General features: G+C 31.3%; 1 protein-coding gene and 1 non-coding gene across 2 annotated transcripts; one reads left to right on the top strand and one right to left on the bottom strand.

Annotated features, from left to right (window-relative positions):
* Positions 1–4777: 4777 nt before the first annotated feature.
* Positions 4778–4850, bottom strand: Trnam-cau (transfer RNA methionine (anticodon CAU)). Its single transcript has one exon. It is a non-coding gene; the product is annotated as a tRNA-Met (tRNA).
* A 91-nt stretch (positions 4851–4941) lies between these two features.
* On the top strand, positions 4942–16195 carry LOC126887061 (protein Dr1). The gene is made up of 2 exons (XM_050654390.1): positions 4942–5279; positions 13438–16195. Exons 1-2 carry the CDS (start codon positions 5033–5035, stop codon positions 13722–13724), a joined length of 534 nt encoding a protein of 177 aa, XP_050510347.1. The 5' UTR covers positions 4942–5032; the 3' UTR covers positions 13725–16195.
* Positions 16196–17482: the final 1287 nt, after the last annotated feature.

A 17482-nucleotide genomic window follows, 5' to 3' on the forward strand; every position in this document is an offset into this window, starting at 1 on the left:
CGCTAGCAGTAGCAGTAAAATGAACTTAAGGTTCCGCGGAACGGAATAGGGATAGCCGAACTGTACCGATTACAGGACTTGTGCGTAGTCGGTTCAGTTCGGCTATTCCCATTCCGTTCCGCGGAACCTTAAGTTCATTTTACTGCTACTGCTAGCGTCAATTTCCCGCCCGTGGAGCCGTAGCCTAAGCGAATGGGATTAGAGATTAATACCAAAAAGACCAGAGACCTGTTCACAGTTCGATCTTCAACTGAGACTAAGGTTTACTTAGTGCTACATATGGTCTATGGCCTAGAGGGTTGGACACTCAAAACGAGGGATAGAAACAGATTAGAAGATCCTAAAGATACCATGGACTGCGAAAGTCACAAATGTAGATGTCCTTAAAAGAATCAACCTAGAACGCCAACTTCTCGAAACTATCAAGAAAAGGAAAACGGCGTATCTTAGTCACATCATGCGAAACGAAAAATATTAGTTCCTTCAACTTATAATCGAGGGTAAAATTGATGGCAAAAGAGGAATAGGACGCAATAAAATGTAGTGGCTCCGAAACATAAGGCAATTGATATGGATTAACGACATACAATCTCTGACACACATTCCAAGAAAAAGAGAGTTAATGAAAAATGTGATCGCTAACCATCCATTAGTGGATTTGCATCTGAAGAAGATCTACCTATAAGTCCAGAAACTCTCCTTGCAAACGAAGACTGGAGATTCTTCAGATAGGTAATTTTAAGACAATTTAACCCAATTCACCTAGTCCGAAAATGCTCCTAAGGGAGCTAAGGCTCTTTGAAGATAGCACCTTGTAATTAGTTTTTATTAAATACCTCCAGACCAGCACGCTTCTATTTAGAAAAACGAAAACTGCTACGCCTATTTATCTTCCAGAAATTACATATTTGTTGCATATTTTGCATATATGTGTAGTAATTCCTTTTTTCATTGTTTCCGCATATTTTCCAATATTTGGAATATTATAATCAAGTATATTCAAATGGGAAATAAGCCACAATTTTACCTAAAAATGATTTTATTAACGTTTCGACGCCCAAGTCGGGTGTCGTTGTCAAAATACAAAATAATACTAAATCAATAAAAATGTTGTTGCTTAGTAAAAAATTCTTGAATTGGAAAAATCTAATAAAATTGAACAGAACATCAGCAAAGAGGAAATAAAAGCTTTAAAAACTTTAAAAAATGATGACTCCATAACAATCCTACCAGCGGATAAAGGAAATGCAACTGTAATAATGGATAAAGTACAATATGAGGACAAAATTACAGATCTAATTACAAATGGACCTTATACCAAATTAACGAAGGATCCAACGAAGACACTGGAAAACAAAATCTATAGAACTTTATTCAAATTTAAAAATGACCTAACGTACTATCAAAGAAAATTAATGACACCTCATTACAGTAAGACACCACATTTTTATGGAGTACCGAAAATTCACAAAGCAAATATTCCACTTAGACCTATTTGTAGTACCATCAATTCTCCTTGTAGTGAACTATTAAAATTTTTATTAAATATTATAAAACCATTTGCAAATAATAATGACACATTTATAAAAAATACACAACATTTTTTAAACAAATTATCAAATATTGAATTTAATCCAAATAATATTTTAGTAAGTTTTGACATAAACAGTTTATTTACAAATGTGCCATTAGATAAAACTTTAAACTTAATCAAAACGAAATTAGAAAATGATAATACATTAAAAACTAGGACAAGACTAAATGTATCAGCTATAATGGAGTTATTGACATTATGTACTAATAATACCTATTTTCAACTAAATAATGAATTCTATAAACAAAATTTTGGTCTCGCAATGGGCTCTTCTTTATCTCCATTATTGGCTAATATATTTATGGAGGATTTCGAAACTAATATCATTTCTAAACAAAATTTAAAACCCACAGTATGGTGGAGATATGTAGATGATGTGTTTTCCATATGGCCTCATAGATCGGAATTGTTGGATACGTTCCTGAATATTATAAACGATCAAGAAGAGACAATAAAGTTTACAATGGAAAAGGAATACAATAACACCCTACCTTTCCTCGATGTTTTGGTCTCAAAGAAGGATACTGGATATGAGACTCAAGTGTATAGAAAACCAACACACACCAACAGATATCTCAATTACAAATCAAATCATAACATCAACGTTAAAAAGGGAATCATTAAATCCTTATATGATAGAGCCAAAATTACTTGTTCTAACGAAAATTCATTTTTAGAAGAAAAACAATTGTTAACATCTGTTTTATTAAAAAATGAATATCCCATATCGTTTATAAATAAGGAATTGTCAAGATTGGATCGAATGGAACAGAACAACTTAGAACGGGATCCTACAACATTCACAAGAAATAATACGAGGAAAATATCAATACCATATGTAAAAGGACTATCCGAGAAACTTAAAACAATAGGAAATAAATTCAACATATCAACAACATTCAAAACAACAAACACTTTGAGATCTATTCTATCTAAAACTAAACCTAACAGTGAACAAGAAAGAACAAAGAATTGTATTTATAAAATACCTTGTGAATGCCAACAATTTTATATAGGTGAAACGTCAAGACCAATAGACGTTAGAGTAAATGAACATCAGTCTTATATAAAAAATAGAGAATTTGATAGATCTCAAATATGTCAACACGCATGGGATAATGAACATAGAGTTCAGTGGAGAGATTCAAGTATAGTCCTAAAAGAAGCAGATAGTAAAAAGAGAAAAATCAAAGAAGCGGCTCTAATTATGCTAAATGAAACCAATTGTGTCGCAAATTCCTCGGTAGAATGCAGTAGGATGTGGTTACCCATATTAAAGGAGGAAGTCAATAGAAAGAAAATACCACAATTAGTAAATCAGTAACATATCGAGTTAGTACATATTTAGTATTTAATATTATTTAAAATTTAAAATATCAAGTCAGAATTTGGTATTAGTTTTGAGAGTAAACTAAATGTAAACCCAAATACTTACGATGTCGGGATAGTATCACGAGGTTTTTCCTGGTTTTCCCTCGTGATTTACTATGGAATCTCTAACGCGAGAATTTCAGTGCCACCGTTGCATTTGGTTGTCTTTTTAAAGACAGATCACATGCTATGATTTTTTGTGGCGGATATTCTTGAGTTGGGATTGATTTCATGTAATCGAATGAACTATCTTTTAATAAAGTCGTCCCAGGAACGCAACTCATCAATATTGGCAATATCATTTTAAAGTCGTCTACTTTAAAATGTATAATACGTGTCTGAATTGCCGATATAAATGAGTCAGATTAAATAAATTATTAGAAGAATTTTTTACTAAGCAACAACATTTTTATTGATTTAGTATTATTTTGTATTTTGACAACGACACCCGACTTGGGCGTCGAAACGTTAATAAAATCATTTTTAGGTAAAATTGTGGCTTATTTCCCATTTGAATATACTTGATTATAAAAATGCCACAAGAAAATAGCTTCAGAACAACATTGGAATATTATAGCATATTTTCTACAAAATCTGATATCCAAAATAAAATTATTCAGAAAAGTAGGTAGGTACCTAAATAAATTTTAATAGTTTAGTACCTAATGCCGGAAGCTCAAATCGTCACAATCGAACAATCCACTAGATAGGTGCAGTAGGTAAGCATTTGGGTATTACTTTATTGTAAGGAAATAAATAACAAATTACAATGTTTATGACTTGAAAATTCTGAAATGTCGAAGAATAGACGTGCAATAATATCGATGTACCCCATTATAAAAATTAAATAATAAATGCTCCATCCGGCGGTCTCAGGTACCTAGGTAGCTATATTCATATTATTTTGTATTTATATTGCACTGGGGTTTTGTTCAATCGTTTTTGTTATAGCTGAGCTTATAACTGAATCTATCTTTTTCTTTGCCGATATTTCATTATTTTGTTTTTTATTTCTTGGGTTGCAAATTTTGCAACTATAACAGGGCCTCTTTTTGTGTTCTTCCTTGTACATTCGTTAATGTCTGTTAGTTGAATATTACACTGTTGCAGTTCGTTAGCAATCTCCAAAACTGCAGAATCAGCCAGCATTGACCTATTCTTTGAATTGTGTAGCCATAAATTAAATATTGCATGAGATTCTATCACACTATAAATCATTTGTTATTTTTTCTTTAAGTATTTTTACTTTGTATTGCCTCTACCCCTAGCTTTTTGGTTGCTTTAAAACTATATATTTATTATGCATGGTCATATATGTTAGTATACCTACAAATTGTAATGTGCAAAATCTTCAAGTCTGCCCCCCCTAGAAATTTTTATATGGGGACCATGCCTCTACCTACGAGCTCATAGCCTTCTTATTTTTATATTTTCTTTTGTTTAAATTCAAACTCAATCCGATCCTGCAAGGCAATTAGTGGTAAGCAAAAAGGGTTAACGTAAGGGTTCACTTATTGTTAGTTATTTTTACATCTTTTAATATGAATTTCTGGTTTTCCTAATTTCAAGCTGACGTCCCCTTGTCTAAATATAACAACCTACATTATCGAAATCAAAATATGTAATATAAAATTAAAAAATATTTTTCGTGATACCTATGTTAAGAAAAAATAATATAATAAATTATTGAAAATATATAATCTATATAAAAAAAGTCATTACTCAAATGAATAGAAATAAAATTTTATATAAAAAGATAATCAATGTAATTATTTTACAAACATTTAAAACGTTGTTCAAAAACAAAAAAGTTGCCCCGGGTGAGGATCGAACTCACGACCTTAAGATTATGAGACTTACGCGCTGCCTACTGCGCTACCGAGGCTTGTGTCCAATTGATATGAAACTCATATAATTCGAAATAGGTTGAAGTAAAAACAGAAGAAGAATTTAATAATGACAATTGACATGTTTATGTAGCGTGACATTTGCATTTGGCGACTTCAACTATTTTTTATATTCAGACATTCAGATTGAATTAAAATTTTGTTTTGAAAGCAGTATAAAATGGCAAATCCAAATAATAGCGGACCCCTAGGATCGGGAAATACAGAAGATGATGAGCTGACCCTTCCCAGAGCTAGTATTAACAAAATGATAAAAGAATTAGTGCCCTCAGTTAGGATAGCAAATGAAGCAAGAGAATTAATTTTAAATTGTTGCACAGAATTTATCCATTTATTGAGCTCAGAAGCAAATGAAATTTGCAATCAGCTGCACAAAAAAACGATAAATGCAGAGCATGTTTTAATGGGTAAGTAGTGATTTCTTAAACTTCCTTGTTTGTTTTGGATAACTTTTGACTTGTTTTCTTGACTTAGCCTTCTCTCAAAGAATTGGCGTCTATATTCGTTGCTTCTATCATCCACGTTTGGACATAGAGCTCTTCCAACTCCTTCTATCGATCTACATCCTGAGCGACATTTCCAATTTGTTCCAGGTATTTTTTTTGTCATCTACCCAGCTCATCTGTGGTCTTCCTTTTGGTCGTTTACCTTTGTAAGGTCTCTAATGTTGAATTGTGGAGATCCAATGTTGGTCTTTTTGTCTAGCAGTGCAGCCTGCGAAGCTCCCAAAGTCTTTCCTCCTTTTGTCTGACAGTTGCATAGCTGACATTGCCCTTTCTGTTACGGCAATAGGAAGTATGGAATATTGGAAATGATTACCAACGATCCAAGTACAGGTAGTTGGTATTAATTTGCCTTCTGTACAAATGTTCTCATAGTCAGCAGATGGTGTTGTGTACTACAGTAGACTCTCTCTATAACGAACACAGGTAATAACACCTCTATAATGAGGAACAATGAAATCAGAGAATGTTTCTTTACCAGTGTTTGGCGTGGTGATGACCATAAATAAATACCATAACTGCCTGTATACAGGAATGCCCAACATCTGTGTTTTTTTTGAGACAAATGCTGTAATAATAGCCTGGGAGGTAGTGTCAAATTTAACCGGAGCATTTTAGCATGGCTGTTTTCTTTTTATTTAGTTAGGTGTTCCAAAGCTTATTAACAAATGATGTGTCAGCTGGCCCAAAACCGGGGATTTTAGCCAAGAAAAGGTAAAATGTAAAAGTTGATGGAAAAACGCTACAACTTATAATATGTCAAATATTTATCTCCATGACTTACGTATATAATAGCCAAGAATACCTAGCTACTGGTTTTCACCCAGACGACTCAGGTTCAAATCCTGTCCTTGAAGATCTTTTTTGTTTTTAAAATTGACATTTTGATTTGAAAAGTAATTATTTTTTGATAATACCACGTTTTTATTATGTATACGACACAATATCAAAAGTCTGTATGTCTTTTATAGAATCGTAAACTTTGCATTTGACCATATTATATATTCAGCTGACGATTTTTTCTTACAATCTAAAATTCATAAATTAATGATTTATACTTTTTAATCTTTGCCAAACTACATAGTTCAAGAATATTTTTTTATTATTAACTTGCTGACCCGACAAACTTCGTACCGCCTTTTACAACTAAAAAATAATGTTTAAAAGTTGTGTTGTAGTAAATGTGTCTGCGTAAATAATGATTACAGTGGAACCCCGATAAGTCGGCCTCCGATAACCCGGAAGTCCGGCTAACCCGGACCGATTTTCATCAGATAAAACAAACATTTTTTCACTCTGAGTTTTTTTACCAAGAAATAAACAATACTGTATACAACTGTACGTAATTTAGATGTACTGTGCATATGTATTTCATGTTTTTGCTATTATAATGAGTATTTATTTATTATTTATATTTATTTTATTACCTTTATTAGTTTCTGTAGAAGAATTAACAACCTCTTTTATAATTACAAATTGGCTGAAGAACCACTGAAGGCTGTATCAACTGTAAGCCAAGCCACACACCAAAGAAACATGAAACGAAAAACATGAAACATTTAACGAAAAACATGTTTCATGAAAAGAAAACACTGCTAAAAAAATCTCAAAGTCCGCCTACTAATGAAACGAGTGTGATTCATGCTCATGACACATTTTTATTTTCGGAGAGTCTCATAAATGGCCGGATATATATTTGTTTAGCAGTGGTTTATTTCCATGAAACGTAATTTACGTTTCATGTTTCTTTGATGTGCGGCTGGGCTTAGAGATCTAGGTGTTCAATTAGATTCCAAACTAAACTTTTGCTCTCAATTTGATTATGTGAATAACCAGGCATTTAAAATGTTAGGCTTCATTATTAGAACTTCTAAATGTTTGCATAACATTAATTCCATCAGACTGATTTACATTTCCCTAGTTAGATCTGTTCTTGAGTATTGCTCAGTTGTTTGGTCACCCACTTATGAAGTCCATATAGCCAAGCTTGAAAAAGTCAAAAATAAATTCATTAGGTACGTAAGTTTTAAATTACACAAATCTTTAAGTGACCATTCCTACTCAGAAATTAGAAATAAATTAAACCTTCCTAGGCTATCTTCCAGACGGATGTATGCTGATGTTTTGTTTCTTCATAAACTACTGAATTCAAAAATTAATTGCAATGATGTACTGTCTCTAATTGACTTTAGTGTTCCCTCTAGAGTTACTAGAACATCCCAAAATTTTGCAATTAAATTTCATCGCTGCAACTTTGGTAGGCATTTTCCGCTGAGTAGAATCATTCTAAATGGAAATATAATAGACCTTGATTTGTTGCTGTGCGCTTCGGAAAATGTTTGTAGACAGTGTTTAAAAAAAATTTTGTAATCTTATGTGATTTATATTTGTTATTTACTTTGTATTATTTTAATATTTGTTTTTTCTTATAGCTGCATCGCCAATTTTTATCATACATATTTACTATATCTTTATATTTATTGTATCACTAGATAATTATAATATTTTGTGTATATATTAAATTGGGCGGTATCCCGTTAATAAATAAATAAATAAAATCTTTACCACATTCTCCGGCTAACCAGGATTTTCGGTAACTTGGATCGGCCGAGGTCCTGATTAATCCGACTTATCGAGGTTCCACTGTATGTAGTTAGATTGGTTGTATTAACTCAGAAACCTTCCCGGGTTCATGTACAACAACTTTGCTTGAGGTCATCCGTCATCATATTATGATCAAATGCATAGTTTACGATTCGATAAGGGCATACAGATAAACATTCATTTTTATATATTATAGAGAACAAGGAAATATTTAGATTAATAAGTGGTTGGTGATAGAAAAGTTAAAAAATTAGGGTCCAAAAAAATAAAAAAGGACGTCAGGGGGGGCAACCCCCTTTTTCACTTAGATTGGTTGTTACTAACTAAGGAAGCTTCAGGGGATTATGTACAACAACTTTGTTTATTAAGGAGGTCAATCATAATAATAATATGATATTATCATATGATCAAATGCATAGTTTACAATTCTATAAAGGACGTACAGACTTTTTTATATTGTGTCATATAAATAATAAAAACGTGGTATTATCAAAAAATAATTATTTTTCAAATCAAAATGTCAATTTTAAAAACAAAAAAGATGTTCAGGGCCAGGAATTGAACCCGAGTTGTCTGGGTGAAAGCCAGTAGCTAGATATTCTTGGCTATATACACGTAAATCACGGAGATAAATATTTGACATATAAGTTGTAGCGTTTTTCCGTCAAGTTTCACATTTTACCTTTTCTTGCCTAAAATCCCCGGTTTTGGGCCAGCTGACACATCATTTGTTAATATAATAAGCTTTGGAACATCTAACTAAATAAAAAGAAACCAGCCATGCTAAAATGCTCCGGGTAAATTTGACACTACCTCCCGGGCTATAAATTCCACCGCCGGTAATAAAATTCTTCCTTCTTGTTTATCTATCGACCGATATTGAATATTATAGAAAATTTACAATTTACGATGGCCATATTTCATTGATGAGGTCGACCATCATTACCTAATAAACTACTGTTATATTTCTATTTGATATAAAAATTAAAATTTGATAATTATAAACAAAATTCACTTTAATATAAAATATTTTTAATTTTCTCAACCTCGGGCATATAAATTTAGAACAACCTGTATACAACAAATTGTTATATTTAATTTTAAGAAGTGATTAGAATAAGCGTACGAAACTCGGAACAATGTGCTTAGATAAACAAAGTGAATGACGCGTACCATTATCGTTCTTCTCGGAAGGTCGATCATTAGCCTATGCTAAATAAAACTCAGTGAAATAGATGATAGTTCATTATCGTTTTTCGCGGAAGGTTTCGATCATTAGCCTATGCTAAATAAGACTCATTTGAAAGAGAGAATAGGTCATTAAAATTTGTAAATAGTTAGAAAGTATTTTAGAATGGGAATTAAATATTTTCTTTTGAAATCCATTAAGCATATTTAGAAAGATTAAAAATTGGTTTTGAGGAATATTACGAATGAGAGTTGGTGGTGGAAGATTGATTTGTGAATTTGGAAGGGATATTTAGAAAGTAGGGGAATGAATGACAAAGTGAGAGCAGAATGTTTTGAGCTGTCGAGAAGTGAAGTCGAGTAGTAGACGGTAGTGTACGGAGAGTGAGAAAGCCGGTAGTTCCGTGAGTGTGGAGTATCTATCGTGGAACGAGAAGTAGGCCAGGTCGAGAGTAAAAGAACCTCCTTGAGCCAAGAGTGTCCCGGTAGCTGATAGCAGTTTCGAAAAAGGTAGAACACAGCATCACGACAAAAGCAGGAACGAGAGCTATTCGAGCTAGTTTTTCAAAGGAGAACATTACTGGAAGCCAGGACGAGGTTTGATCGCAGCCAAGGATAGCAGGAAACGGGTCTTGTGTGAGGACATTTTCAGTTCACCAGGAAAAGGTCAGTCTCATTTGTTTGGACATGAATGTATGGGTTTTTCGTATTAAATTCCACATAAAAAATTGAATAACATAATCAATAATATCAGAAAAGCTTCATCAAAGTTAAATAGAGTTGTTCCTAATAACTCCTAATAGTTAAATGTTAATAAAAACTTTCAATTGAAAACCAAAAGGAAATAAGATTCCCATTTGTAAATGTTATGTTTAAGAATAATAAGAAATAGCAAATATTAAGCATTGATTGCCTTTTAAATAAAATAAAAAATATTTTGATTATAATTGTAACCCATATGTGTATTTTTTTTACTCTTTTCTTTTCTATCCCGATTAGGAACCATTAAGAAATATTTGAAGCCACGAAAGTAAGTAATTAATTTATAATTCGCCCTGAGATTGAAAACATATTGATATGTGATCTGGTTAATTAATTAGATTAGTATAAATACATTGATTAAATTAAGTAACATATAAGAATATTATCTCATATCAATAATCAAGATCACATCACTACGTAAGAGGCATCAAAACATTTCAGTGGTGGTGGTATGCACAATATTATTGCTGTCTGATATAATGAGATCTGCTTATAAAAAGGTAAATTAGTCTTAATAGAGGGAGTCTATATTCTTTGCTGAAGCTAGCCTGTTCAGCCAGTTGGTAATTGTTAATTTTGTAAGTCAACCAATTGTTAGATAATAATAATTCTCATAAACAGTTTGTATACTTGAATGAATTTCTAAAATGAAAAGTACTAAGTATACCAGTTGTTTTGAAAATTTGTTATAAAAAGTACATATAGAAAAATTCTTAAAAAGATATTGAAAATTAAACAATTTATGCACCATCTGCTGGCACCGGGGGAAAAAACATAGCTCCACTGCTGCAGCAATTGGGATTAATACAGAAATGTAAAATTTCATAGTGATTATTGAAATATAAGTTGTTTTCTATACCATGAACTAGGATTTTTGAAAAATATTAAAATAATGACTAAGTGTTGAAGAACTTTTTTAAAATTGACTAAAAATTCTCAGTTTCAAAAACAGCCAAATTGACATTTTTGATCCAATCAAAAAACCCCCTAGTTGATGGTATAGAAAATAACTTATATTTCCATAATTACTTTGAAATTTTATATTTCAGAATCTCGTATTAGTCCCAATCACTGCAGCAGTGGAGGTATGATTTTTTTCACTGTGCCAGCAGATGGTGCATATTTCGTTTAATTTTCAATATTTTTTTATGAATTTTTTTACATGTACTTCTTTTTATAATAAATGTTCATCCAAATTTCCAAAACAATTGGTACAGTACCTTTTTGTTTTCGAAATTCCCAAAAAAATATATGAATTTCATACTTTTACACTAGGATAGCCCATTAACTCCTCTTTCCATTTTTGTATATTAGCCCGATCAAAGAACAATCTGACCCCAAAAAAAATAAAGGAGGGATGAAAATTTGGGAATAGGTAGTTGAATTTGTCTATTATTATCTAAGAAAAAGTTTACATTTCTACATTCCCCCCTCTCGAAGATGAAAAAAATACATTCAAAATAAGACCGGAATTGGATAAAATGACTAATTCTAAACAACTTTTCTTCTATAGAGTTTTTTCACTGTCAATACTTTTCGAGTTATTTGCGAGTGAATATGTTCATGTTTAACAAAATAAAATATGTTTTTGGACGGTTTTTCGGAGATAACTCAAAAAGTAAGTATTTTAGCGAAAAAAATATTCTTAGCAAAAATATAGCCCATAAAAAATTGAAAAAAATGGTGTATACATGGAGGTCTGTAGACCCAGTAGAAGCAGAGTTGCAGCTAATGAAAAGTAGGTTCTTCTTCGTCAAATCCAAATCGAATATTTCAATGTGAAATAACCCAAAAACGGAGCACTTTTAGGGGAAAATTCATTTTAACTTTTTTAAAGTGTTTAAAAAAAGGTTTATTTTTGTTTTTTAAAAAACTTGTAATATTAAAAGTAAGTGAATTATGCTCAAAATATTGTTGGCCCCTTTTATTTTTTGGTAAAAAAATCGCGAAAATCACCCCTTAATTAGCATCACATATAAATTTTAACATTGCCACTTCACAAGTTACTTTGCCTATGTATTATTTATAGGATCTGTAAGTTTCATCGGTTCAAAGTGCTTCGTTTTGAAAAAGCTGTAGTTAAAATGGCTTGACGAGTAACTAATCACGAGTTTAGGCAAATTTTGAACAGCCATAGCATAACCAATTTTTGTCTAACAATTTTTCTAATATTCAGAAAAGCAAAACGTACATTTTATTACTCTTTGAGATTTTTGGTATTGCTAATTGTTTTTAAGTTAATTCCATAAACAATTACGATTTTTGTCAAAATAAAAAAAATGTTTTATTTTAAACCCAATTTTTTTCAAAACTGAGCACTTTGAACCAATGAAACTTATAGATAATATAAACAATACATAAGTAACGTAACTTGTAAAGCGGTAACGATTAATTTTATTTGAGAAGCTAATTAAGGGGTGATTTTCGCCATTTTTTTACCAAAAAATAAAAGGGACCAACAATATTTTGAACGTAACTCACTTACTTTTAATGTTATAAGTTTTTTTTTAAAGACAAAAATAAACCTTTTTTATTAAACACTTTAAAAAAGTTGTCATGAATTTTCCCCTAAAAGTGCTCCATTTTTTGGTTATTTCACATTGAAATATTCGATTTGGAATTTGACGAAGAAGAACCTACAATTCATTAGCTGCAACTCTGCTTCTACTGGGTCTGCAGACCTCACGCATACACCATTTTTTTCAATTTTTTATAAGCTATATTTTTACTAAGAATATTTTTTTCGCTAAAATACTTACTTTTTGAGTTATCTCTGAAAAACCGTCCAAAAACATTTTTTTGTGGTTAAAAATGAAGACATTCACTCGCAAATAACTCGAAAAGTATTGACTTAGTAAAAAAACTATAGAACAAAAGTTACTTAGAATTAATCATTTTATCCAATTCCGGACTTATTTTAAACGTATATTTTTTCACGTCGAGAAAAAATTTTTAATCCCGTATTTTCCAATTTTTGTAAAATGGAGGGGATGTACAGTTGTAAACTTTTTCTTATATAATAATAGACAATTTCAACTACCTATTCCCAAATTTTCATCCTTCCTTTATTTTTTTGGAGGTTTTCGTAAAATTTTGCGTTCCCTGATTGGGCTATATTGTGTTTTAGTTCTTTTCCTAATTCTTTTTCTTCTTTTGGAATCATAACGCTGGATGGGTCTTTCCTGTCTGGTTATGTTCTTCCATTCAGATCTCTCTTGTGCCCTTCTTCTCCATTATCTTATGTTCATAGTTCTTTTCCTAATTAGTTTCATTAAGTTCTATGTATTCGTGAGTATAGCGTTTGTTTTCTGCCAGTAGTAATAATAGTTGTCTTCTTTCCATCATTAGTTTAGTTTCATAGCTTATTCTGTCTTCTTTAGTTCCTGTTTTCTTTGCGACCTATAGTCTCGCTTCGAGAAGGCTTATATTTATGTTTTTGTAACCTCGTCAATACTTTCTCATCAAAATTTTTAACTACGTGAAATTTATTATAGTCATTATTTTTTAGCTCTGAACAGGCTTGGGTTTTGTGATTACACTGCGGAAGCTGAAGCCGTCCTCAAAGATTGTAAGGCAGTAGCAGCAAAACGCAGACGACAAAGTACGAGGCTGGAAAATCTAGGTATTCCAGAAGAAGAATTGTTAAGGCAGCAACAGGAATTGTTTGCCAAAGCTAGACAGGAACAAGCACAAGCCGACCAACAGCAGTGGGAACAACTACAAGCCGCAGCCGCAAGACAAGCCCAACAGCAGCAACAACAACAAGGAGAAGATGATCTAGATGATTATTGTTAGGTGTTGACGATAGTGGAGTACAAGAAGGCACTGTAGATAGTTGATATGTTCTTTATTTTAAAATTTTTATACATTTTTCATTTACAAAAATTTTTTAATACATGCATATTAGGACATACACAATGTGTCTTTTCTGCTTTCAATTGTCTTTTATATAAAAGAAACAGTTTTGTAATTAGTCCAGAGAAATAAAATTTTTCTCGTGACACATCCCCCTCTAGGCCAAAACCAAATTTTTTGAGTAGTATGGACATCTATATTAATAACCTTTACGTTTCCTGCAGCCGATTTTGATGATATCCATAGTTATAAACACATGAAGATCAAAAAACGGTAAATTTTCGCTTTTTTTCGTCTATAACCAAAAAGTTAAGCATTTTAAACAAATTTGAGAGTAAGGAAATCATAAATCGTCTAAAAAATTTCAATATGACGTTCGCTGAATATGTCTATTCTTATTGGTTGCTTAGAAAATTGCAAAATCAATCATAAATTTTGAGTTTTTATAAATATTCATAACTTATGTAAAAATTAACTTAGAACCTTCTTATTACACGAATTGCTGAGACTTCTGGTGCTTAAATTATATTTTAAATTTCGAAGCAATTGGTCAAATAGTTTAAAAGTTATTTAGTTTGTTTATCCCAAATTCATTTTTTTTACAACACTGTAAGTCAGAAAATTATGAGGTTACAGTAAGACTTCTGACAGTTTATGGAAGAACATTTATACTATTGACTTAATTTAAAAAAAATGACAAAAAGTAATTTTAAACAGTGTAAAATTATTTTGCAAAAACACGTCGATTTTTTGCTTACTTATAAACAATTAGAATATCTTTTTAACCGTTAGCCGTAGAAAAATTATTTTTTCATATTCAGTCAGAAAGACTGAATTTTTATACACATTTAGAAAGAAAAACAATTGTCCTAGGACAATTAGGGACGAAGTTAGCCTTCCCTTTTTTTAATTCACATGTTTTTGCAAAATAATTTTGCAGTTTTTAGAATAATTTTTTGTCATCTTTTTTTAATTAAATTAATAGTATAGTATAAATCTTCTTATTTCATAAACTATCCAAAGTATTACTGTAACTTGATCATTTTCTGACTTATAGCGTTGCAAAACAAATTAATTTGGGATAAACAAATTAAATACCTTTTAAACTATTTGACCAATTGCTTTGAAATTTAGGGTATGATTTAAGCACCAGAAGTCTCAGCATTCCGTGTAATAAGAACGTCTTAAGTTAATTTTTACATAAGTTATGAATATTTATAAAAACTCAAAATTTATGATTTACAGTGGAACCCCGATAAGTCGGCCCCCGATAACCCGGAAGTCCGGCTAACCCGGACCGATTTTCATCAGACAAACATTTCAACAATTCAAAATAAAAATGTAATATAATATTTGAGAGTTAATGTGTATCTATTTGTGTAATTTGAGCTATACGATATAAAAATGACTCATGGCACACTGCGGTAGGTTCATTGTCTTGAATTGTCGGAAACAACAGGCACCTGTTGTAATATTCCTTTATTTATTTCAATCAAACTGTCTTAGCATTGTTTAAAAAGACTAAAAGACTATTTAAAAAATTATTTTTTAATCAATGGTCTTAGTTCTTCACTGTTCTTAAATAACATAACATCGTTCCGATTGTAACTGTATTGTGTGTAGTACAGTCTTGTGTTGTTCACTTCCGCTTGCTTAGGTTTGTGTTTACGTGTTTTTAGTAATTTAGATGTGTACTGTGCATATATATTTCATGTTATTTCAATTATAACGGAGTTTATCTGTAAGTATACCGTATTTTATTAATTTTTACCATATTCTCCGGCTAACCCGGATTTTCGATAACCCGGATCGGCCGCGGTCCCGATTAATCCGAATTATCGAGGTTCCACTGTATTTTGCAATTTTCTAAGCAACCAATAAGGACAGACATATTCAGCGAACGCCATATTGAAGTTTTTTTATACGATTTATGAGTTTCTCACTCTCAAATTTGTTTAAAATACTTAACTTTTTGGTTATAGACGAAAAAAGCGAAAATTTACCGTTTTTTGATCTTCATTTGTTTATAACTATGTATATCATCAACATCGGCTACATGAAACATATAGGTTATTATTATAGATGCCCATACTACTCAAAAAATTTGGTTTCGTCCTGGAGGGGGTTGTGTCACCAACAGGATATTTTTTTTCCTTATTTGTCTGAACTAAATTAAAATGTGAAATTTTTAAATGAAGAGATGGTCCTTTACATTATATAACACGAATTACAAACATAAACTTATTCACAAAATAATTTTGTTAGTGTCAAAAAGTCTATGATACTAAATAAATTAAAATAAATAATAGAATTTTCTTATTCTGAGAGGAAACGCAAATAAAAATATATAATTTTTAAGTTGTATTTCAAAAACAGCATTAAACATTACTGAATAAAAGATTATTAACTCACTATTTTTACTTTCCTAAAGGTATTATCTAAACCTAAACTAATCAATTATAATAGGTTCTTCTTTGATCGTAACTGTTTCAATATCTTCATTTGATACATCAGATATTTATGATTTTGATACCTGAGATACTCTCAGAAACTTATTACTGTTTTTTTTTGTTAATTCTCAAGATAATTATCTCAAATAATGAATGGGTTGCATGTGTGAGTCCGTACTAGTGAAGTAAAGAAAAGAGAGACGTTCTCACAAACAATTTATTTTACAACTGACGACCGGTTTCGCTGTCTACACTTTGCACATCATCTTCAGGTCCCGGTTAAAATAAAATTAAATGCTACAAACAACAAAAAAACAGAGTTAGTTAAGTGGTCCGGTTTAAATCAAAGGTTAATGATCAAGCCAATATCAAAGTACATATGTTTATGCATACACATAAATATCCACATGTATATGCGTATGGTATGTAACACTCACACACATGCACGTATTTATATGTAGTGGTAACAAAAGTATGTCAAGTACAAGATATAGACTTACTTTCCGGTATAAGTGAAGAACATAGTAGTAGTATTCAATATCATACTTTTTCTCTGCACTTTGCTAAAGGGACGGTTGGTAAAGGGATAGATTTGAATGTAATATATTAACAAAACATTGGCAGGATCTTGAGGGGATTAGTAAGAAAACAAGACATTAAACCGAGAAACGAAAAATTGTTAGTTATATATAAAGTGATGTTATTTTTAATTAATTGTGTAGATTTTATTTATATAGGATTATTAGATGTTGTTCAGGATGTTCAAGAACTTAAAGATGTAAAATTGGGTGTGCAGTTTTTAGACAAGATTGGTCGGATATGCAATAGTTGTGATCTGATTGTAAAAATTTTTGTTTGAAGAGTTGAAATTGAAAAATTGAACAATAGTAATTTGCTAAAATTCTTTATATTAAGGGCCGGTTGTTCGAACGCTAATCAAAAATGATCATTATCAAATATTTAATTACTGTCACCAACTGTCAATGTCAACTTTGTTTGGGTTGCTGAAAACATAATTATGGATTACAATTGGACGGCGTTATGCATAACTCGACCAAGCGCCATTTCTTTAATATCGAGATAACAGCGGATTCTGGTGACACATAGCTAAAACTACCTTGGAAAAAATCCACTGTCATTGCCACGTTAACAGTTACTAAGAAAAACAAAATTAAACCAAGGGACATTAATCCACTTTCCATTAAGCAACCAAGAAACGAAAAACTTTGAAGCCATTTATCTCAAAAC

Source organism: Diabrotica virgifera, chromosome 6, assembly GCF_917563875.1.
Source record: "Diabrotica virgifera virgifera chromosome 6, PGI_DIABVI_V3a".
NCBI classification, from domain to species: domain Eukaryota; kingdom Metazoa; phylum Arthropoda; class Insecta; order Coleoptera; family Chrysomelidae; genus Diabrotica; species Diabrotica virgifera.

Bases quoted from the DNA above. Each gene is read 5' to 3' on its own strand.
- LOC126887061 (XM_050654390.1), top strand. From the start codon at position 5,033: ATGGCAAATCCAAATAATAGCGGACCCCTAGGATCGGGAAATACAGAA. The intron at 5,280-13,437 runs GTAAGTAGTGAT...ATTATTTTTTAG, and splicing joins TGCAGAGCATGTTTTAATGG to CTCTGAACAGGCTTGGGTTT.